Source organism: Orbicella faveolata, unplaced genomic scaffold (assembly GCF_042242905.1).
Source record: "Orbicella faveolata isolate gen_17 unplaced genomic scaffold, um_ofav_v1 contig_12, whole genome shotgun sequence".
Classification (NCBI taxonomy): Eukaryota; Metazoa; Cnidaria; class Anthozoa; order Scleractinia; family Merulinidae; genus Orbicella; species Orbicella faveolata.
Genome location: NW_028301539.1, coordinates 8,601,717 through 8,624,430, shown reverse-complemented (window position 1 = coordinate 8,624,430; position 22,714 = coordinate 8,601,717). Strand labels below are relative to the sequence as shown.

At 39.1% G+C, this 22,714-nt stretch overlaps 3 protein-coding genes and 1 pseudogene across 3 annotated transcripts; 2 read left to right on the top strand and 2 right to left on the bottom strand.

Annotated features, from left to right (window-relative positions):
- Positions 1-1,012: 1,012 nt before the first annotated feature.
- On the top strand, positions 1,013-4,457 carry LOC110058085 (QRFP-like peptide receptor). The gene has a single exon (XM_020764673.2). It carries the CDS (start codon positions 1,125-1,127, stop codon positions 2,253-2,255), a length of 1,131 nt encoding a protein of 376 aa, XP_020620332.2. The 5' UTR covers positions 1,013-1,124; the 3' UTR covers positions 2,256-4,457.
- LOC110058086 (cytosolic acyl coenzyme A thioester hydrolase-like) lies at positions 4,040-8,733 on the bottom strand. The gene is made up of 4 exons (XM_020764674.2): positions 8,167-8,733; positions 7,029-7,257; positions 6,046-6,171; positions 4,040-5,459 (listed from the first exon to the last, which is right to left on the bottom strand). The coding sequence occupies exons 1-4, from the start codon at positions 8,707-8,709 to the stop codon at positions 5,287-5,289; spliced, it is 1,071 nt and encodes a 356-aa protein (XP_020620333.2). The 5' UTR covers positions 8,710-8,733; the 3' UTR covers positions 4,040-5,286.
- Positions 8,732-16,271, top strand: LOC110058087 (SUZ RNA-binding domain-containing-like). The gene is made up of 7 exons (XM_020764676.2): positions 8,732-8,856; positions 9,213-9,289; positions 9,926-9,998; positions 12,529-12,650; positions 13,340-13,384; positions 14,355-14,423; positions 14,972-16,271. Exons 1-7 carry the CDS (start codon positions 8,794-8,796, stop codon positions 15,015-15,017), a joined length of 495 nt encoding a protein of 164 aa, XP_020620335.1. The 5' UTR covers positions 8,732-8,793; the 3' UTR covers positions 15,018-16,271.
- Positions 16,272-19,172: 2,901 nt separating this feature from the next.
- Positions 19,173-22,714, bottom strand: LOC149116447 (dopamine receptor D5-like; annotated as a pseudogene).

Here is a 22,714-nt window from a genome sequence, read left to right as displayed (position 1 = left end):
ATTTGTTCTAAATAAGCAAAGCTAAAGCACCTGCCAACTGAATAAACACAACTTGGTGAAAGCGAGGCTTAAAGCTTTGATATACAAACACTGTAAATGATACAAAAGCCCAAGTGTCAATAGAAAGCACACACAAAAAGCAAAAAGTGTCAAATATTAATTGAATATATCTTGAAAAAACTAGATTGAGCTTTTTTCCAACTACAATATGACAAACAGATTTCTTACGTTTTGATACTAACGCGAGGATGAAAAATAATTGGGCATTTACCACTTAACAAAAGCCTTGTTCTCCTAATAAGGGGACATCTCGATTTGTTTAAAGTACACATGGTTTTCGATTTATTTAGGGTTATAAAACACAGTTCGTTTTAATGACTTTTACTCGGCGTGGTTCGCTCAAGTGCAAAAGTGTCTGTGATAACTAGACTGACCGTACGGAGATCTCCTACTAAATAACTGCAGCTCTTGAGAAGGGATAACTTACAGAGTTTAATTCTACAAAGGAGACCAGCTCAAAATATGAAGGAGAGTTAAAGGTAAAATGATTTCCAAATTCTGTGTGATTGGCTTACCTTTTATCAGCACCAGATTTCAAACAAGAAAACACTCCGCAAATTACGATTACGTTGCTCCACTCTCTTTGTTCATTAAAGGATTTTCTACCGTCTAGCGCCTTAACTTTTAAACAAGCTTATTTCACTTTCATATTCACTTTTATTATCGTGTTTGCTGTGCAAGCTTTCAAACAAAGGACATGTTTTGTAGTATTTCAAAAACAGCTTGACGATAGCTTGTGGGAATCATTGACTACTGAGACCTTTTTGGACAAGCTTTCAGTGTTAAATATCATTTAAGAGGACGATGTTATAAATGCCTGATAGAATTTGGTGCTCATATAAATTGAATATCTTTTAATTAAATTTAATGTAGTAGGCAACAAAGATAGGCTTTCTGCTGCTATATTTTTTCTGGACATCTTAGTTGGTTTCTCTACAAAAGAATCACCTTTGATTTTTTTTTTTTTTTTTTTTTTTTTTTTTTTGAACACTTCTTCTTTACAGAAACAGGACTAAAGATGCCCTTTTAAAAGCGACCTAAAACAGGTAATTCATTTACCAATCATGGATGAAAACTTCACAACTAACTCCACTTCTGTGACCAACCGAAAGTTGATAACAATATGTTTCGAATCTGACCACCCTGCCATCAAAGCTAGTCGAGTGTTGGCATACGTGATGATCCTACTTGTCTCACTGACTGGAAACACATTGGTTATTGGCGTTTTGTGGCAAGACAGAAAGATGAGGAAACCAGTAAATTATCTCATAGCAAATATGGCCGCCGCAGACTTGGCTATAACTGTGGTATACATGCCCCGAATGATATCATCGGTCATTCGAAGCTATGACTGGCTGGTCAGAGGGACACTGGGTCTTGCCTTATGTAAGACAGTTCCCACACTCCACTTGGTATCGATTAAAGTGTCTATTCTAACTCTGGTGTTTCTGAGTGTCGAGAGATTTCTGGCTGTTTCCGTCGTCATAGGAAACAAGCTTACAGTTCGCAGAGTGAAGATCATTTTTCTCTTGGTTTGGTTGACGTCTTTGGCAGCTCACGTGCCTAACATGTATGCCCTGAAACTCACCCCTGGTCAGAAAGGCGCTCTGATATGCCGCGCGTATCTTAACAAGTTCTTTGGAAGCTCCAATGGAAGACGAATCTACGACAACACTTTGACGGCCATATTTTATGCCATTCCCTTGTTTGTAATAATCGTCCTCTACTCCATGACTGCAATCAAGTTAAGAAAAAGGAAAGTCCCTGGAGACTTTGCCAAGGAGGATGGAGGCAAAACACGCAGAGAAAAAATGAACGCCAATGTGTTTAAAACGTTGTTCTCCGTGACGCTGGCATTTTTTACCTGTTGGCTTGCTTATTTCATCATGCGCAAAGGAGTTATCGGTGTTAGCATATCATGCAATGTACAGTTCATTCGATATTTCTTCGCACATGCCAATAGCGCCATTACACCTTGGCTTTATATCATATTTAGCCAAAAGTACCGCAGATGCCTCACGAGCATCTTGACGCGCCTGGCCTGCCGTGTTCGACGTAGAGCGCAAAGCGGTACGACGCTGTCCCTGATATCCCAGTCTGCAACCAGCCTTGGGTCGTTGAGTGTGTTTCCTCAGAGTGTCAGCCTTGTCAGTCTCAAACTCAAGATGGAGGACAGAATGACACCCCGCGAATGAATTTCAGTGTTTCAATAATCACACACCTGTTTACTTCAATACTAGCAAGATTCATGAACAACAGAAGAGATCGGTCAATGGTTAGTTATACAGTTGGCTTTACCACTGGCAAGGGTGGTCTTGTCTTCTCGTTGTTTTTAGAGTGTGTAGCAAAGCGTTCCCGTACTTAAAACTTTTTCTGCATTCTCAGAGCCGCGCACAATATGGAGCGATAGCAAAAACTAAAACTAAAAAATCGACGAAGTATGATGTCGCTCCAATTTGCGCGGGGCCAGAATGCGGAAAAAGCTCTATGTACGGGAACGCTTGTTTCGCAGACTAGCTGTTCCTATACTTATGAGGCTCGCACATATTTAGGAGAACCGGTGCAAAGGCTCTTTCACAAACTACATGTAATAAGTATTTTTGCCATATGTAAATTACATGTAATATTGACATGTGGGGAAACATCACGGTTAAAAATAGTGATAGATTATTAATTAACCAAGCCGTCAGTTAATGGATAGGAGAAAGAGACGGAGAAATACAACGATGAACGTGCAAATGGTTGCAACTCTTCATAGAGTCTTCATAACTCTTTCGAACGATTTTGAAAATATTCGCCCGAGGGCTCCTTGAATTCTCTTCCACTCGGTCCAATTGCCATTTCTCTTCAAAAAGCCACTAACAATGAGAAAGTTGTTGTAACTTCTAACTGACGGCTGGCCGGCTAACTACGCCGTCTATAAAACGAGGAGACTGGAACATTCCGGTAACGAACATAACACACGATGAAACTTTATGTAACGAAAAGATGTAGAAATGCGAAATTTTGCGGCACTTAGCAGAAAATGAAAGCCAACCGCGAGAAAACAGCAGTGGAACTAATCGCAAACAAACTAAATTTCTTCTTGGCCGCTAAAATGTTTAAAGGAAAACTGTGTGTAAACAGATCTGAAAAACCTACACATGGTAAAAATTACTCGACCAGTTTAAATTTTAATTTTACTTTTCGTGCTCTTCTTTATTATTCCGGAATGTTCCGTGCTCCTGATTCCTGATTTTCTCAATGCCCAATGATGCGGCAGCCATTTCATTCTGTTCTTTCCAATAGCTATTATGGGATGCTCAGGGGGTAAATTGGTATGTATTTGCCCCCTAAGCATTCCTGTTTGAAACAATAGAATTCAAATGAAAATGGCCGCTGTATCACCGAAAAGGTCCATTCACTGTAATCAACAGTAGCTGAATGCAGCAAAGAAGCCATGTGTAGACAGTTGCCAAACGCTGGTACAAGTAGCATGGATACGATCAAACTCGATAAAATGACAATAGCAAGAGCAGACAGAGAGACAGCCAGCCAGCCAGCCAGACAGACAAACAGACAGCAAGACAGACAGGCTGAAGACAGACAGACAACTGGGCAGATGGGTAGAAGGGTTACCCAACGAACGAATTGGTATTGAATAATAGAACCTTTACAAGAGAGTCAGTAAATGACTGTAAGACGGGCGGGCAGGAGCACAAACATATGTAAGGTATTGGAAGGTACTGAGGCAGACCATGGCAGGCCTAATTTGACAACTATTTAACAGACCAGCAATTGGCAGTACCTAAAAAAAGGAAAGAGCCGGGTTTTCTATGTAATTGCTACCTCTATTCAACGACTGTCACGTGATATGCAATAACAGAACGTGACGTGCAATATTTGACTTAAAATGAAAGGACAAAATGCCTCAACGTTACAGTATGACGACAAAGCTCTGCTGGATGGCTGACAAGACGTGCCTGTTTTGAACAAAGCATTTTTTTTCCATAAAGGAGTTTATTTATACTTGTTGATATCTCTAGAAATTAAAATACAAATACAGTATAGTCAGTACAATATCTTACGATATTGGGCGATTGTCAATGATGGTATTGTTTACATTTGCCTTATTGGCATACGACTTTCCTCAGAGAAGGCTTCGTATCAGATGCACGTTGATTCTAAACATTCCAAGAGACTGCAAAACTTAGTAAATATTGGTAACGTTTTTAGCTCTTGGGTATAATGTACACACACTGTAGAAGGGGATGTTGGCTTTCAAAAACTGCAAAATTTCTTAATGGTAAAAGCGCCAATACGCCCATATTGTACATCCTTTGTGAAGGTTTGAGTTTTTGAACCTGCGTCGCACAAAAAGTATTTAAGAAACACCAGGCAAAGTAAGCTTGGACAGTTACTCATACCACTGGCTTTTCAATTGTTGTAGCTCATATTTTTGCTTCTCAATCAGACCCTGAAGTGCTTATGCCAATAAGGCAAATACCGTAAACAACGATTCTCCTACTGTTAAGTAAATATCCTTGCACCAAATTTGTTTATTTTAAATTAAGTTAAATAATTTAGTCTTAGAATAACCAGTGATGCAAGTTATCTTTCCGTTTGATCCAAATGTTGTATGATATAAATTATAATTTGAATTACAAAATGTACTATCTTTTAAATTCTATATAAGAACATTTAATGGATCTTACTAGTAATAGATATTATTTTACCACTAACTCCACGAGTTGGCAGGATCAATCAAATCATGTGCCATAATTGGCTACCAGAACAGGCAAGATACATGTACCCTCATTTTGCCCATTCAAGATTCTCCATTGTCCCAAGAAAGTGGTGTCCTGTACACATGTACACGTACATGTACCATATTAAAAATCCTTTTAAGACATTGACCAAGTGCCTTCTGTAAAAAGGCCTGGATGTTAGTCTTGATTGTTTTTGTCTGTCTATGGAACACCACTGTGTCTCGGTCCATAAACACACACACACACAACAACAACAAAAAATAAATTAAAAAATGAAAGACTATTTTGGCCAACATCCAGCTATCTTTACCTCAAGCTTGGTCAATAACCCATAAGCATTTTTATTAATAAAAACATCAAGTCATGGAACATGGCTAATGCAGTTCCGATGCTCCTCCCACGATACAATAGTGGGGAGAAAACACACAAGACATATTCATGGGGGATAAGGGGGGTGGGGGGGGGGGGAGGCTGATAATCAGCTTTGAAGCACTCTTCTTTCTTTGCGCAATTGATATCTCTTCATCCCAGCATCAAAGCGTTTCCTTTCATCATCAGTCTCAGGTTCCAAAGGGGGGACAGCCTGAGGTCGTCTTTTGTCATCCAGGGACACAAAAGTGAAAAATGCACTGCATGCTCTGACACTCTTTTCTGGAATTTAACAGTTAAGATGTCATTGAATCTAACAACAGTCGCCAACAATTCATCAGTAAATCCCTATTGCATGTAGTCAATAGTCTCCCAGATGGTGTTTGGATGTCTGACTTTAATTAGCACTTATTTTAAAGATTTTACTACTGCATTTTCTCCTTAGTTTTGGTTAGGTTTTTGAAAGTTTAATGTACCCATTCTTGGAAGTAACATAATTGTCAAACACCCACAGACATTGTTTATCGCATTTCCAAATACCTTGAAGATTGTCCAGAAAACCATGTGGCCTGTTACATTTTCAGCTCTCTTTGGAGTGTTTGGAAATTTGGTAAAAAAAAAAAAAAAAAAGAAAGAAAGAAAAAAAAAAACCTCTTTCCACAGGTTTTACTTCCTATAATATACATGTATGTCCAGACCTGGGCTCTGCATTTCAGACCCCAGGAGCATATCTCATGTCTTTAGCATCAAGCAATTAGGAGGTACATGTAATACCCTCAGCTTACAATCCAATCATTTTGCTCACTAAACAATTAAGAACCACTGTATGACCATGTTTAGATTAATTAAACACCTTAAGATGTCTTACCTGCAAGATAGTCCTTGGCATCTACAACAACTTCTATTTCCATAGACTTGTTGCTTGTAAACGTTACCCGGCCAGTAAGGTGTATGATATGACCAAGCTTAACTGGTGCATGGAAGTCTATTGCATCTGTAATAACAATAATAAAATATTAATAGGATGACACATTTAGTTAAAGTTATGTAGCACCTGCCCAGTCATGACGATGACCTTGTATTCTCGCCTATGTGGACTGGTTCAGATGGAGTCCAATGCACAAACCAGTGGACCACTGTAACTCCTAAGGAACAAGTCACTCAACTGAAATAACAAAATTCTACTTTTGATTAACTAAAGTAGCAACAGTTCAACCCCTATTAAATGGCCACCCTGAGGGAAATGGATGGCTGCTTCAAGGCTGGCTGCTTCACAGAGGTAAAAACAATAGAAAAGCCCCCATCAGGAATTTGATTACTGGGCACCTAATAGAGGTAGCCGTCTAATTGAGGGGGGCGGGGGAGGGGGGGGGGGGCAGTAACATGTTCTCTTCGTCCCTTGAAAATTTCACTTTTTCTCCCTTTTCCCCTATTTATAAATTCCCTCGCTCCCTTAACTTTTTGGTCAAAGTCCCCCCTAATAGTAAATATATCCCCTATTCCCTCAAACTACTCCCCCAAAATATCCCTTGTTCCCTCGAATAAAAAGATCCCCTGGAACTCCAAATTGTCTACACAAACAAACACATGTAGGAAGCTAAGCTGGATTTCCAAAAGTGTTGTGGGGAGGGGGGGGGGTGACAAACTAAAAACCCTTTTTTGAGGAGGGTGTGGTTATTTTTTGGAACAACAAATTTCCAACAGAACAGTCTGAGTGACCACTAATACTGTAATAAAACTGTTTGCACGTAAATTATATGTTACAACATGATCATTCAGTAAACTGTTACCAACTGTTTGTTAACAAATTGCAATAATAGCATTTTTTTCCTGACACAATAAGAAATTTACCAATTGATGCTGTAACCACATTGCTTTTACAATGTCTAAATGCCACAATTCCTGCAACTTCATCCATCATTTTCATGGTTACACCTCCAAGTACAAAACCAGTACTTGTACAGTCTGAAGGCTGTACTGAGTGAATCAGGGATGACTGTGAATTTGCCACACTGTAACGAGAGACATTCACTCCATCTGGCTGAACCCAAGAGGAAACTGTGCCACTGCAAAGTGGAGTCTGCAACAAAATGAATCCACATGTACATGTAATGTTTTATAGAAGCTGCACATGACAATCTTTTAATAACAATTTAAGACATATTTATTTGTAGCACACAGATACCAAACAGGCATCCATAAATAAAGAAAACAATTCCATCTGACTAGGGGTCAAAGTGTTCTTCATGTACAGTAATCAATGGAGTTTTTAACAATGTACACTTTTCCATTTTTTTTTTTTTTATTTCGTATCATGCCAAATTTAGTACATACATGAATGCCAAGTTTCGTAAAATAATCTGTTGCAAACACCAAAAAATATTGCCTTGGGAGTCCAAATTTGCTACTTCTTGCAAAGAATTGTATGTCAGGGTGCAACACTTGCCCCCAGTTTTCTGTTTATATAAGAAATATGAAATATTGTGGATATTGCGTGACATTGTTATGGTTAAAGTCCATTCCAGCAGTGCTAATTCCCTATCTCCCTATCACCTTCAAACAATCACAATATTTTCCTGTTAACAGTATATAATTTTAAAAAAAGTTCAACTCTAATGTCCAAAGTCCACTACTCTGTCCTTCTATAATCCTATAAAAAATCTAACAAGATGCAAGGAGGCTCTTCTCGCAGGGTAAAAGTCCACACAAAATGCCAACGGATTTGTGTAACATTGCTGCCTTTTTTTTTTTTTTTTTTCCTTCACCCTAAAAGATTCCTGCTGGACACACAAACAAGTTATCTTCTGACATCCGATCGTTCATAAACAATGGAATCGAGTGAGCTCGATTTGTAGCTTGCATTTATGCGTTAAACACTGAAAACATGCCTTTAAAAATGGACTAATAATTAAATTATTACACGCACTTAATTAATATTAGCCTAAGTTGTGCGTGTACATCTACATGCACTCCTAAGGGTGATATTAACCTCCTGTAGATGTTCCTCTTTATCCAGCCTTGCTCTCTTCTGCATCTCGTAGCGCGCCTTACCTCTCTCTTCTTCCTCTTTGCTTGAATACTCAAGCGCTGGGACCTCAGGTATAACCTTTAAATCAGAACCCCAAACAGCTGGAACATACCAAAGCGAAGCACTATTTGTCAGTCGACGATTTCCAGTTCCCAGATTTTCCGCCCAAACAAACGCTTTCACTTCCAACGATCGTTTTGACGCATAACCCAGCTCGACGTGAACCTGTGCCACTTCTCCGATGTACATCGGCAGTAAAAAGTCTGTTCTTTCGACACGCGCTAAGGCAGCAAAAACTACTTCGTCATCTTTGCGTCGATTCTTGTTGCAGTGGCGCGTAGCGATTATAAAACCTCCTTCCTCGATCAGCTTCAAGATCGTCCCACCGTGGACATTTCCCGCCATGTTTGCATCATCTGGATGCATCAGCCGGCAAACTTCGATTGACCCGCGAGAAATTGAATCTTCCACTTCCATTGACTTGTACGCGACCTGGGTCGCCATCTTGTTTTCCGTAACGTGGACAGCGGTTGGACAGCGGTGAGTACATTAGCGCACGCGTACTATTCCAATCGGACGGAAGTCAACATGGCGGCTGAAGAGGAGGATGAAGACATTTGGGACAGTTGGGAAGATGTGGCGGATTCTGGGGTAAGAAATGAATAAATCGTGTTAGTTTTTTCACCTTGAAACGTTCATGCAATTGAGTTCGAAACTGAGACTCGCTTAGCTGTATACAATTATAAGCCTTCGTTAAATTTTCTTTTAAAATTTGTCATGGTGGCATCCGTAATTTTTATTGCAATATGCTTACGTTTCTCGTCTGGAGTGATTAAAATTGATTTTTTTATTTGCTTTGCTAGCATGTTTTTTGTTATCCATTTTAAGGTTAAATACTACAGATTTTTGCACGCGATTTTGCAGCTAAAAAAACTACCTGTTTTATACAATCTTTTTTTTTTTTTAGTTATGATTCAATTCAAAATTTTAACTTGTCTTATCACTAGGAATTAGAAAGACGGATGGAGGAGAGAGAAAAGCAAGTGAGAGAAAAAGATCAGAAAGCATCGAGCACATCAAAAAAGTAAGATGAACTAATTGTCCTATAAAGGATCTAAAATATGTGCAGACTGGCATATGTGTTAGCTAAATATTTGTATTTTGGAACTGATGAAAAATCACTGTTATCCCTCAAAAAAGGTCTCCCGAGCTAGGATTTTTTTCTGGAAATTTTAGGGAGTACTTTAAAGTAAAATGCTATTAAAAGTGTTTATTTATCAGATTGAATAAATTTTTTTTTTTGCCAGAATGTCTTTGCCTATTATGGGGCCCCTTGATTCAGAAAAAAAAAAAAAAAAAAAAAAAGTAAATGAAATTAAAAATTAGAGTCAGTGAAAAAAGTTTATACCTCAAGGTCCAAAAGTCTAAATATGGGCCTAGTGGGTCATAAGGTCAGTGATCAACTTCAGTTCTGTAGCATGATGCTGAACTTCATTAGATCCAAGTTTATTCATTTTACTCTCCCTGGAGGGCATGCCAGTCCATTGCAGGGATTTTAGCATTTAATTCACCTGAACCAAGTGATAGTCTTGGATGGAGAGAGGCACTCTGAGAGTGAAGTATCTTGCCCAAGAAAACAATGCAGCACTGACCACCACATAACTGTAAATGTGTACATAGATTCTGTAGTAAACAATTGCTATAATTTGTATTCTGTCAGATTACAGGAAACTAAGACTGGTTCACCAGTTCTTATGCAAGAGGATACAAACAGAACTCTATACAAACCACAGGTATATTTCCATAACGTTAACTGATATAGCCGGCATAATGACCCAGTCACATGTGATTATTACATAACAGTATGCCTCTACAGTGATCTGTGGCATCTTACCTTGGACATAGTACATGGTTAATATACTATAGATGTATTGAGATGTTCGACTCTTTCAATCCATGGTGAAGCTCGAAACGTAACTTGTGATTGTATTTTTTGTCGGGAGCAATCACAAGTTAATGACAAAAATATGTGTACAGTATGTTGGAGAAAATGAGAAGCAAGCAACATGAATCACAATCTGACAATTGACAGTGTACATGTACATGTATACCGAGTTGTTGTTGTTGTTGTTTTTTTTTTCTTTCACTCTTTCTGGTCTCATTTTGTCAAGGTTAACAACTGTACAGGTCCATGTACCTCAGGGTCCGAAATTAACTTTTTTAGGTAGGCGCCAACTGGCGACTGAATTTTTTTTTTCAGTCGCCATATGGAAAAATGTGGTCGCCAAAAAGTGTCAATAAAATTTTTCCTTCGCAGTGAAACACAAACCAACATTTTTGGTCGCCAGATGGAAAATTCTGCTCGCCAATTTTTCTTTTTAGGATCGGAACGAAGAGAACGCGTTTGGGACCGCAATGATGGTGATTTTTCCGCTAATGATAAGATTACATACAAACATTCTGATTATTTATACACCTGCCACTGAAAACCCACAATGAACGAATCGAATGCCGGCCATATATGCAGTTTCTTGCGACTGCCAAATGTTTCAAGTCAATTTTACACCTTTTCTTGTCTCTACCTTTTGGAGAAGAAATGTACCCGACTGAAAACTGCCGTTTGGTTCTTTGCTCTATGTGCAAAACGATCTTTCCTTTCGCGTTCTGTCAAGACGATCGATGAATCGCCATGTTGAATATCGAAATCTTCCACTAATTTCTTCGCGGATGTTCCGTCTCCACTTTGTAATAAATTAGGGAAAGAGTTCAGGATATCTTTGGACACCACATTGCCTGAATAAATGTTCATGGCGAAAGAACACAGGTGGCCTTCTGCGCCCGCAATACGTTTGTTATGGGAAACTGCTGGGAAAACATGGTGGCAAAGCTTCGCACTGATCGTAGCTGGGAAACGTTGTGGTAGATTCATAATAACAGGAAAATGGGTTTTATACTTCAAAAGCAGCAGAACGGTAAAAAGTGAGTGACCAATTGGCAGGCACCTTTGAATTTTATTTTAATCGATTTGGCTGAAAATCAAAGTTTGTGTAATTATCATGGCTTGAAATAGTTAATCGCCTGCTGGCGACCAGCTGTGAAATTCTGGTCGCCAGTGCAAAATTTTTAGTCGCATTGGCAACCAGGAAAGTGCAATTTCGGACCCTGTACCTGTGTTTGATTTCCAGAGACTTTGTTCAAGCACTGATTGTATCTTCATGTACATGATGTATCTTTTGTATATGCAACAATTAGATTATCATAAACTGGGAAGGCAAAACAGGCGAATGAGCCTATGACCCGTGGCATTGGAAAGTCTGTATGGGCCATTTATAAAAAAAGTTTGAGCCATTAGGGAAAATAAATGACCCATAAAAAAAAAATTTGACAAACGATGTAATTGTAATTCTTGATTGCAATTGTTTTATACTTTTTACTGGAATTCAAGCTAGGTTAAAGTGTACAGTCACAGAATAGCTAACACAGATTATATAACCTTTCACCAAGGTTAAACTATACATTCCAAACTGGAACTGACTAAACATAACACTCTAAGTCTGGCATCAACATCACTGAGACATGCTCAGTTTTAAATTTAGAGTACTTGAGCTATGCATGAACTGTACATAACACACGTGTACATGTAGCTCTCTAGTAGTTAATGTGTTTATTTGTCATTACACTGAAAATTTCACAAATTAAAATCCTTTCCACCAAATAGTGTATATTTTACTAACTGTCTTGTGGCTAGGGGGCATCACAAGCCCAGAAGGTTCATAATGCCTCATTTCATGGCTTTATGTGACATACAGTAGACATACAGTATGTGCATGGCACACAGCCTTCCCAATCCCTGGATTATGAGACTGAGTTTTCTGTAGCCGAGCTGACTATCTCTTATAGGAAACAAGGAAGAGTAATATAACTGTTTTAGCAGGCACTCTACAAGATTACAGTACTTTTGAGCCTAAAATCAAGCATACATGTAAGTTTCAATTTCTGGAGAATTGCAAATTGCGCCCACAATCATTGTTTATCCACCTTTATAGTTCACCACTAAATTTTCTCTGATTCTTATTGGTGTAAAGTGATCATCTCATGTACATGTAATAGTGTTCATTTGCACAGAGACACTGTCTGCCAATAAGTGCCCATCCAAGAAAATTACCCAGAAGGATAGTAATTTCTGTGGGTTAACTATCAGCCGATAGTTCCTCAACAGAAACACTCTATTGTTTATAATAAATAGAAATGTAGAACACAGCTGAGTAGCTACTGAAATAGATTACATGTAAGTGCCTAAAAGAAGTCCATTCTTATTTGTAGTTGAGAATCTTAAAGAGGCCAGATTCTGGTGGTACAGATAATGGAAACAATCGAGAGTCCTCCAAAGACAAGCCTGTACATAAAACTTTGGCAGAAAGACAGGCACAGTATGCAGAGGCCAGGTAGGAAAATAAGCAAACTTTAAGAACATTTTCATAGGCATTTGTTACGTAACAATTTAACTGTATGCAGTAAATGTATCCCTGCTCGTGGATCATAATGAGATTCAATGTTGGTTTCTATTTACTATTCAGTATAGATCTACTAGCATTCTATCACAAATGCCGTTCTCTGATTGGCTATGTTACTCACTATCTATTCTGGATCGACAGTGAGTAGCGTAGCAGTGTGTGCTTGTTAACAAAATGATGGCCGCTTCTTGGCATTTTCAAAGTGTCTGTGAAGAGGATTTAGATAAAGTTTTGAATTACTAGTAGATTTATACTAAAACAGTTAGATTTTTCGCTCTCAATTTCTATGCTTGAGAGTTGACTTGGGCTGCGCCCTCGTTAACTATCACGCAATAGAAATCTTGATCTCAGAATCTAATTGTTTATTATGATGGTTTCAATTTATTTATTGTTCCCCCTGGTCTATTAATTGTGGAACTGGATGCGCTAAAAGAGATGAACTCGTGAACTTTAGACTTCATCTAAATATGCATAAATCAGTTCACTTTTTAAACAAGTGCTCTAGGTGCGTGTGAAGGCACATATGTATGTCACTGTACAATGCAGAATTGTAGCTGTCTGTAATGATGTCAATTTGAACTAAATTCTCATTTGTTTTATTTTGATTTACCATCTTTTAGAGCAAGAATATTGGGAACTGCGTCAGACGAAAACAATGATTCAGAGTAAGAACTTGCTTTTCATCCTTGACTTTGTATTTCAAAGACACTACAGTTGAACCTTTTTACTAATGGCCACCTCTCTACAACAGCCACTTCTTTTGGTCCCGTCAGATGGCCTATACATTCTTTGCATTCACTTTTATTTTAACCTCACTACAACGGCCACTTCTCCTTAAGGGCAACGGCCACTAAAACACATCATGACTGCCAAAATAACCTCTTGACAATGGCCAGTTAATCAATGACTGACAAATGGTGTCTATAAAACCCCATTTTTTATTGTAAAAGGTCACCAAACTTGATCCAAACTGCATGTCACTGGTCTCTGTTTTTGTCTAGTTTCTGTTTTATTGATATACTTTGATTGAGTTACGTACAGTTTACATGCTAGAATAAGAAAGGATATGTTGTACCCCTCAAAAAACAGGTGTCATGATCACCTTATAAAAAACATGTTGCCTACAAGTTAAAGGAGCTACATTGTATATTTCATATCCTTTGCAAGGGTCACGTACCATGCACGGTAGGTGTATGAAAGTAAAAGCTCCCCCCCCCCCCCCTCCCCTCTGAAAGTAGTGACCTCTGAAACTAGCAATGTCAAATGTTGTAACAGATTCAAAGAAAAACACATCGATTATTCTGTGCTGGTTATTTTGATTTATGGTTATATTTCATCTACCATCGATGTGCATGTTTACACATTAGACACAATGACATGAAAATTTATGTTAAAAAATATTGGTCCATGTACGGTGCACAGTTTACTTGTAGCTTTTTCCTATGCCAGAAAGTACAGGTATTATAGTACAACATTTGAATTTTTTGGTTGCATGAAGATAGGTGTAAATATGAAAAAAAGGTAGACTGACGGAGAAAAATTGTAACAGCAGGTTAGCACTATTTGTCAGTTAGGATTTGCAGGTTAGGAACTGTATAACTGACATCTTCTTTTGCTTCTTTTAAACTAATTTAGAAAAGATGGAATACCACAAACAATACAACTTGAACAGAAACTTCCAGAGAATGTCATTCGACTACCAAGGTACATGCAAGGCTTGTTAGTATGATTTACAACGCATATGTGTATGTTTAGTGTGTCTATCTTCCCTGCGCGAGCAAATTATAACACAGAAATCATGGAACGGAATTAAGCTATCGTGATATGGGTCACTTCGGGTTGAGTGTTCTATCTACTTATTGTCTGGACTCGCATAATAGAGCGGTTTTCGAGTGTCGCTAAACCTTAACGGAAGTAATCACTTTAGCCAATCATAAAGGACACGGACAATACGAACCAATACAAACTCGAAGTTATGACATGTAGCTGACGCAAAGCGCGGGAAAACGTCTACGAGCGAGTCACGATTGGTTTTTGTTTTACTTCTTGATTGGATGAAAAAGTGGCGCGAGTTTTTACGCCAATCGTGTAGCCTAGGTGATGCAAAATCACTGAATTTTCGACATGGCTCAAATGAAAACCACTCTAACATACTTGTACATGTAGTCTCTGGTCTTCACAGAAGTTTTACACATTGAGCTGCTTGTTTTGTCTCAAAATATAGTTTTGTTATTGTTGTTGTTGTTTCTCAGAGGTCCAGAACACGATGCTTCTAAAGGATTTCAAGCTGCAAGGTGAACAGATGATATGCATTACCAACAATATGAATTATAACGGGGTATTTTATCGTGAAGTGCACGTCAAACAAAAAACGTGGAACTGAAAGTGCGGGCCGAACTATTGTATGTACACTTCAACAGGAGAGCCATTCATGTGTTCACACATACAGCGAGTGTATGTGTTTTTTGTGGGAATACATGTATCTGGTTCACAAGCTCTTTATCATCACATTAAGGAATAATCCTCTTCTGGTGGCAATCTGTTGTGGGAAACTGAATTTGATCCACCAGAACGAAAAAAATGTTCGTTTTCCTGACTCTAAATGCCGTTCACTTTTCATGTGGCGTGGTATACAGAAACGTCCTGGATTGGCGTCGTGTGACGAAACCGTGCTGTTCCTAGGTCACAAATCTAACGGCACATGAAAATCGTGCAGGTCGTTGAAATGTGCTGGAAACTGTCACGCCACCCTATAGCGACAGGAGCACTTGGTTGGGCGTGGACGTTATCCAAAGCTTGCATTGCTTGCCGGGAAATCCACAACGTCCCAGGAAGTTCGAGAGGAAATAGATCTTATTAACTGATGGACTCCTTATGAACTGCAAGATGGTTCGTTCCCATTGAACTGCCCTTTCATCTGAGTGGCCACTGGGGTCTCATTGTGCAATTGTTACATGTAAGCTGTAATGTGTTTCTGAATCGCATCCGAAAATCATACTTGGATCGAGCTGAAAGCGTGAGAAGTTTCTCATCACAACCCGGAAAAGTGATCGAATTCAATCAGAATATAACACGCGCGCTACGACAGCTGAAGCGAAACTGCCTCGTAAGACATCTTCAACGAAAACCACGGCCCAACGGTCATGGCTAATAAGAGAATGATACGATCAAAAGACTACCTTTTTCTAGCTTGTATATGATTCAATGTCCGACTGGTGAGCAAAAGACTGTCTTGCAGTGTTTCTATACGAACCTAGGCGAGCGGGTTACAGTGTAGGTAGGGAGAGAACTAAAAGTACGTAACTACCCCTTTCTTTCTGTCCCTCCCCCATCTAGTCCACGAGGTAAGAGCGTGCTCATAGATTAGTGTTAGCCTGCAGAACAGGCATCTTTGCGAGAGTAACAGGAGTACAGGTACAATGCTGTAAAACAATTCGCTTGTGTCGGGTTGGGCGACCACTGTGGGATCAATAACCATGTAGCCTACACATAAAGGGGCCTGTAAAGCACCGGGCTGTCTTGTCAAAGTTAGTAAACACGATGCTGTTGAAATGCCTTGTTATTCTTGTTAATTGACTGATTTCTCAACGAATGCTGCGAAATCGTTTCCAACGCATAGAGACCCAGTGCGAAATCGTCTAATACATTTATACTTCCTTGTTCGCCCGGAGTCGAGCCTGGGATAATTCTTGCGCGCGAGGTCTCGAAGCCTACGCTATTTTGTGGTCCAAGGCTCTGAGAGATCGTTAAACGGCGGGTTTGTGCGGCGTGTAAGCGGTTTTGAGCGCACGATTTGGAAACCAAGCACAACACCGACAAAATGTCGACAATCAGGGGTTAATGGGTAGAATTGTATCGAAAAAGGTACATTATTTGCCAAAAATTTCGGGCGATTTTAATTGCGGACAAAACAAGAGTCCGAAAACAAAACCGTCCCAAATTTGTAAGCGTCCGAAATATTTATAGTACAGTATAAAACTTTGATGTAGGTGCAAAGCTCCTAGTTTCCTTTATGCTGGACGTCATGGACCGAACTCTAGTTGAGACAGTACTTGACGTAAGTACGGCTTGATAGAACTTGTGTTATTTTCACGTCGGTATATTCGTAAAACATTGCGGATGCGGTATAACTATCATCTTTTGTTGTTGTTTCAGTCCAATGCGTGTTTTGTAGCTATAAATTAAAGTTAGCTGTGTCAAAGTGTCCAAAATTGTTGCCCGAAATTTTGTCGACCTAAATGAGATCAAAAAAAGTGTTCGAATATTAAACGTCCGAAATAATACGTCCGAAATTTTAATGTATCTTTTCTAGCATACCGAGAAACCCACGAGGTTTAGATAACTGCGATTATTTTAGTTTTGATAACTCAAGATTTGCGCTTGCTCCTGATCTTAAGCCATATCAACTTTATTTCACACCCCTAGTTACACAAGTAGTAACCATTAAAAGTTTGGTTAATATTAAGGTGCCCGAACGTAATTTCCGCGCGCGCTCTTGCTAATGCCATTCAGCGCACGCACAAGGATTTCAAAAAGCAACGATGGCGTCGATACAGCGATCATTTTATTTGATCAATGCCCTCGCTGTCTGTGCTTTTTTTTTTTTTTTTTCATAATTGAACACAGCGTATTTATGGCTTTACTCTTTTATCAAATATGTATGTTAGAAAAGGTAACGATGCAAAGAACCCAGCAACTCTCAGATTTTTTTTCTTTTTTACCGAAAGAACCCAGTTAACTGCAGCGCGTGCGTAGTAAGGCAAAAAAATTGCGATTGAATGCGGAATAACTTTCTCGGAAATACGCCTATTTCTCGAGAAGCACTCGTTAGAATTTTACGAAATTTGGCACGAAAATACTTTAGAAAACAAGTAACTGAAATATGGAAAAAAAATTGAAAATTGACAGAGGCGATTCTAGATATTCCAGTTAACCTTCTCCAAGTGATAATTAAAGATCCCTCTGTTAAGGTCATTCCTCACATTTGCATAACGCATCCTTACTGCGCATAATTTATGGCGTCATTAGCGCGCGTTCGTGCACGCGCATATTGAAAACATGCCGGATTTGCCTTGATATTGAGCTCTGTCAGTTGAAAAATGGCTCTAGCTCACCAACGAACATGGGCACCCCACTTTTTTTTCCCGTCATTGTAATCAACTAATCATAAGCTTTGCGTGAGAAAAGACTGATCTAATTTCTATTGCTGAAAATTGAACAAATAACAAAAATAGCAGATACACTGTGGCCTTTTCTATTTTGCAGTCGGTAACCACGTCAGGAAATTTGGTTCAAATATTTAATCAAGGATTTAGCTTTCTGTCTGAATCAAATTTAAAACGTTTATTTGTGTCCGACACAATGTATTGACTATAGTTTAGTGCGTGTTCTTGTGAGTCTGGGCTCACAAAGATTTTACAATTACTGGGAATGTGTTTTTATATTAAGCATTAAATAATGCCAAAATGGGGCATTTTCAATGCCTCACCGCTCCTTAATTAGCATGGGCACCCCCCTTTTTTATTTCAAAATCGAAGTTACCATATGACAAATATTCAGTGGACAAAGTTGGAACAAAAATCTATTGTCACTTTTATTTTAGAGGAATTACCTTAAACTATTATTAAAATAGTGCTAACTTGTGAGCATTGTTACAAGCTTGTTGCATGCAAATGAAAAAGAAAATTTAACGACTAGATTTTCTGGAAACAAAAAAAAAAAACCGATTTCAAAGACCTGTTTATATTTATTCATTTGCCATGGCAACGGCACATACGTCAGCCTAGCTATCAAAAATCTGAAGTTTGTGTTGTTAACTTGCGTGTTGCCATTTTTGACGACCAAAGGATCAAGGGTTTTTGAGAAGAAGGAGATTGAAACACAGGTATCAAAACTGTGTTCGGCCACCTTAAATTAAGACCTTAATACACCAATCTGTAGTGTACAAAGTGTGTGCGGTGACCAATGCAGCAACCCTTTTGACTTTGCCTCTGTCACATGTGGCGTGACAAGCACAATTTACAAGGGTCTTGACTAAACGAATCAATATACAGTCGAACTCCTATTAAGTGGCCACCTATTAAACGGCCACATGTATTAGGCGGTCAGTGATCAAAGTCCCGATGAGGGCTTTTCTATTGTTTTTACGTCTGTTAAGCGGCCAGTCCCCTTTAAGTGACCACTATACATTTCCCCGTAAGTGGCCGTTTAATAGGGGTTGAACTGTATAAAGAACACAGACAATTGCTTAAAATTGCCCCTGTTTTTACAACTCCACAGAAACACGGAAAATGTTTACTGTTTCTTAAGTAATATAAAGCGAACAAAAGCCAATGATACATCATAACTTTGTTTACATAACCTTGTTGTAAAACGAGTGGAGAACCACTCAGAGTGTGTTAGATGAGCAAAATGTTATGAATATCAATATCAATGCAAATATCTATACATTTTATTTATCAATGTAATAATAAACGTTCTTACACTACAGGACAGACTCACGAAGATCTTGAGCTGGTGGCCACACACTAAATGGCTGCCATATTTCTTCCACGCATTTCCAGATTTCATGATTTGTCAAGTGATTTAGATTTCCTTGATCGATTTCTTCTGGTTTGTTTTCCATCACACGTTTGAGTTCCACAGCTTTTTTCAACGACGAAAGCTGCGAGGTATTAGAGGTTTTCCTCTTCCTCTTCTTTGACTGCTTGTGGAGGAACTCCTTTTCCTTCTATCAGAAATCTCCAAATTCAATTCTCGCACTGCGTCGGTTCTTTTTCCAGCGATGTTGAAGAAGTAGATGAAAGGATTGCACATGGAACTGGCTAGACCCAGTCCATACATTCCAAGTCTAGCGCCATCCATGAGATTAGGAAATCCTCCCAGTGTTCTCTCTATAAAACCGCAGTAGCTAGATTACAGATGGCGCTCAGCACGTCAAAAACACCAAGACAACAATCAGCAACACACGAGTAACTCTTTTCCTCGATCGCACCAACACCTTCAAATTAGTCGCTCGTGCACTGATCGTAGATGAGATTGACAGGTTCCTCTGTCGCCTCCATACAACTCTCGCAACCTTGTAATACAAGATGCTCATTGTCAGCAAAGGCGAAGCGAAGGACGCCACCGAGAGAAACACCAAGTAAGTTGTTCCAGAGGAGGTATTATTTGGCACAGTGGTGTAGTAATACACTGTCCTGTTCCCTTCCAAGGTGATGGGCTTCACGTCCGCGAAGTAAAAATGTGGGTACGAATTGTATTATGGAGTAGCTCCAGGCTAGAGGAACCAACCTAGAAGGAGTAAGAAATCTTGGTCGGTAGGAAATGGAGGCAATTGGTCTCGCTAGCGTCAAGTAACGATCTATACTTATTGTTGTAAGGACAGCGATGGAAATAGTTGGAGCTAGGTACTACAAGGAAAAAAAGGAAAACAAGTTATTCACAAGGTAGAGTGCTATTGGAGATTTTCGTCAGTTATAATTGTTACAAAAATTGCAAGTTCAAGGTTAGCGTCAACTGATGCAGTCAACAGAAATCATCTGACGAACTTATTGTTTAAGTGTATAAAGCAGGTACGGATTTTTAGATGTTCGTGATCAATACATAGGGGGACATCTATGAATTACTTAGAAAAAAAGACCACTTTTTGTTTGTGTTTTTTTTTTTTGTGTGTGTAGATGTGTTAACTCTACCTACGGAGTCGAAAGAGGTTGGAGGTTCCAACTTGTGCCGTAAATAAATCCTGATGCATATGTTATATTCCATCAAGAGATGATCACCTGATCTTCTCTTAATTCCATTCTCTGCTTCCATCCCTAAGTCGCCCTGATCTTATTACTTGTTTCTCCAACAAAACACTATCACGTTTATACTTGGGACAGATTGTAGAATATCACTTGACCCCAGAAATCAATATGTTAATCAAATTCATGGACTCGCAATAGTCCTTGGCATAACCCAGTGACTGACTGATTAATAAACGTGCAATCTGATTGCAATTGTTGCATCCTTTTCGTGTCGAGAAAAAAGGAGCATTCAAACATTTGTTGGGAAGTAATGTTTGCATGTACGCAGACTCTACTTAACAAAAGTAGGACTTGTATGTATAAAGAAAACTATCCATAACCAGACACCTTTCGTTATTCCTATCTTACAGAGGCCATTATCGATGGAGCTATTATGCAGGGTAGTGGAAATTACTGAAGATGATGGGTGGTATACACAGCAAGCACACCGTTAGACTACTTGAAGCGGAAAGGCCAGAGCGTTGGGGCAACCTTTGGCTCTATTCAGCAAACAAGGAGCCTGATTATATGGATAAATGTTGGTCCTGGTACGGTGGGAGGGCCGCGCTCTATACCAATCTCCAGCAAACGAGATAACGTTTCTTTCTTTCTTAACAAAACAAAATTATTCAAACTGGTAAGACGAGGTCACAAAATTGAGTGGTTTGGAGTGTCACGGTGGGGGGAGGTGCTGACTTGCCGGGTGATCCTGAATAGAGGGACCGGGACGGAGTGTAACTTGCCAAGTGTAACTCGCCTTACCCTTTTGGCGGGGTGAGGGGTCAATTTTTTTCGATGTAAACACTTAGATCATTGTTTCAATCGTCTGAAAGAGACTCGCTGAATCTACAACAAATCAACGTTTTTCTGCATTAACAAACTCTAACCTGTACAAAACTGATTGGTAATGCAAATTTGGTGGAGAATAACCTACACCTCGTCAAATGGGAACTGGACCTGTTGTGACAACACAACTTAAATGAACAAATAAAGTCGGTAAGGAACAATGCAGCTAATAATTTGCGGACTGTTTTGTTGAGAATCGAATGTATTTTATGTACTTTCAGAATAATTTTCTCGTCGGAAATTAATGTGTAATTATATAACCTCAAATTGTTTCTAAAAAGCCGTGGAAAACTTTAAAATTTCATTTGCCTGAACCGAGGTTCTGTCTGATCAGATACCGCTTTGTTGAACGCAACCGATAAAATAAGATTTAAGATTTCTCAGGAGCTTGTTCTTTGGAGGTCAGCCCAAAATTGTTATAATGCCAATCAATGTGAACCCGTGCGTTACGTTATTACTTTGTGCGTACGAACTCTAACACAAACAGACTTACTAAATTACGTACCAGCTAACTTACCTAAATTAACAAACGAACGAACCAGGTTAAATCTTACCACCATTTCTGACACTTCCATTATCCACTGCAATATGTCACGGTATCGCTTGACCGTCAGAAAGATATACTATGAAGCTCTTCTATGAACCCAACTTATTTATTTAACAATACGTAATATAATCGTAGCTACAAAGGAGCGATTTCTGAACAATAAGATCTACTACCAAACTAAGTTAAGCCTACTGCTAAACTTTAGTCCCCACTGACACGAATTCACAGCAAATCTCGGTGTCTCCAAAGAAATCTCCTTACGTTCCACTTGACCTTAAACGAAGTTCCTCAATAGCTTTTACAATAGCACGTGATAACACTCTATAGCTTTTCCACTCGGTCTCTGCCGAGAACAACAACGGGATTCTGTAGCTTGTCCACTCGGTCTCTGCCGAGAACAACAACGGGACTGTAGCTTCTCCACTCGGTCTCTGCCGAGAACTACTAACGGGCTCTTCATAACAAATATATATTGATAGTAATACAAATAGAGCTCATGTTTATTAAGTTTGTATACTTAGAAGGAAAAAGAAAACAGTGCTATGCAGAGTAAAATGCACCCAATCTTGAAAGTTGCTTCATTTTCAGAAAGGGCTTAGATTTTTTTTAGCTAATTGAAAGCTCGTTTTACTCCAAAACGACGTAAACGTTTGCGTTAGGGCACATTTTGCCTTCGCTAATTGCTGAGCGTTACTACAGGCATTGTGCCGCTATTTTAGCGCGTTTTTCTCTCTACGTATGCACAGATATACAGACTAACCTAAGATCACAGTGGCCAAGAGAAACGCCTCGTCATGTGAAGTTTCCCACGGCAT

Excerpts from the sequence above, each read along its gene's own strand:
- LOC110058085 (XM_020764673.2), top strand. The coding sequence starts at position 1,125 with ATGGATGAAAACTTCACAACTAACTCCACTTCTGTGACCAACCGAAAG.
- LOC110058087 (XM_020764676.2), top strand. The coding sequence starts at position 8,794 with ATGGCGGCTGAAGAGGAGGATGAAGACATTTGGGACAGTTGGGAAGAT. Across the intron at positions 13,385-14,354 it reads GACGAAAACAATGATTCAGA|AAAAGATGGAATACCACAAA; the intron begins GTAAGAACTTGC and ends AAACTAATTTAG. Across the intron at positions 14,424-14,971 it reads AATGTCATTCGACTACCAAG|AGGTCCAGAACACGATGCTT; the intron begins GTACATGCAAGG and ends GTTGTTTCTCAG.
- LOC110058086 (XM_020764674.2), bottom strand. The coding sequence starts at position 8,709 with ATGGCGACCCAGGTCGCGTACAAGTCAATGGAAGTGGAAGATTCAATT. Across the intron at positions 7,258-8,166 it reads AAGAGGAACATCTACAGGAG|ACTCCACTTTGCAGTGGCAC; the intron begins GTTAATATCACC and ends ATTTTGTTGCAG. Across the intron at positions 6,172-7,028 it reads TGTGGTTACAGCATCAATTG|ATGCAATAGACTTCCATGCA; the intron begins GTAAATTTCTTA and ends TTGTTATTACAG.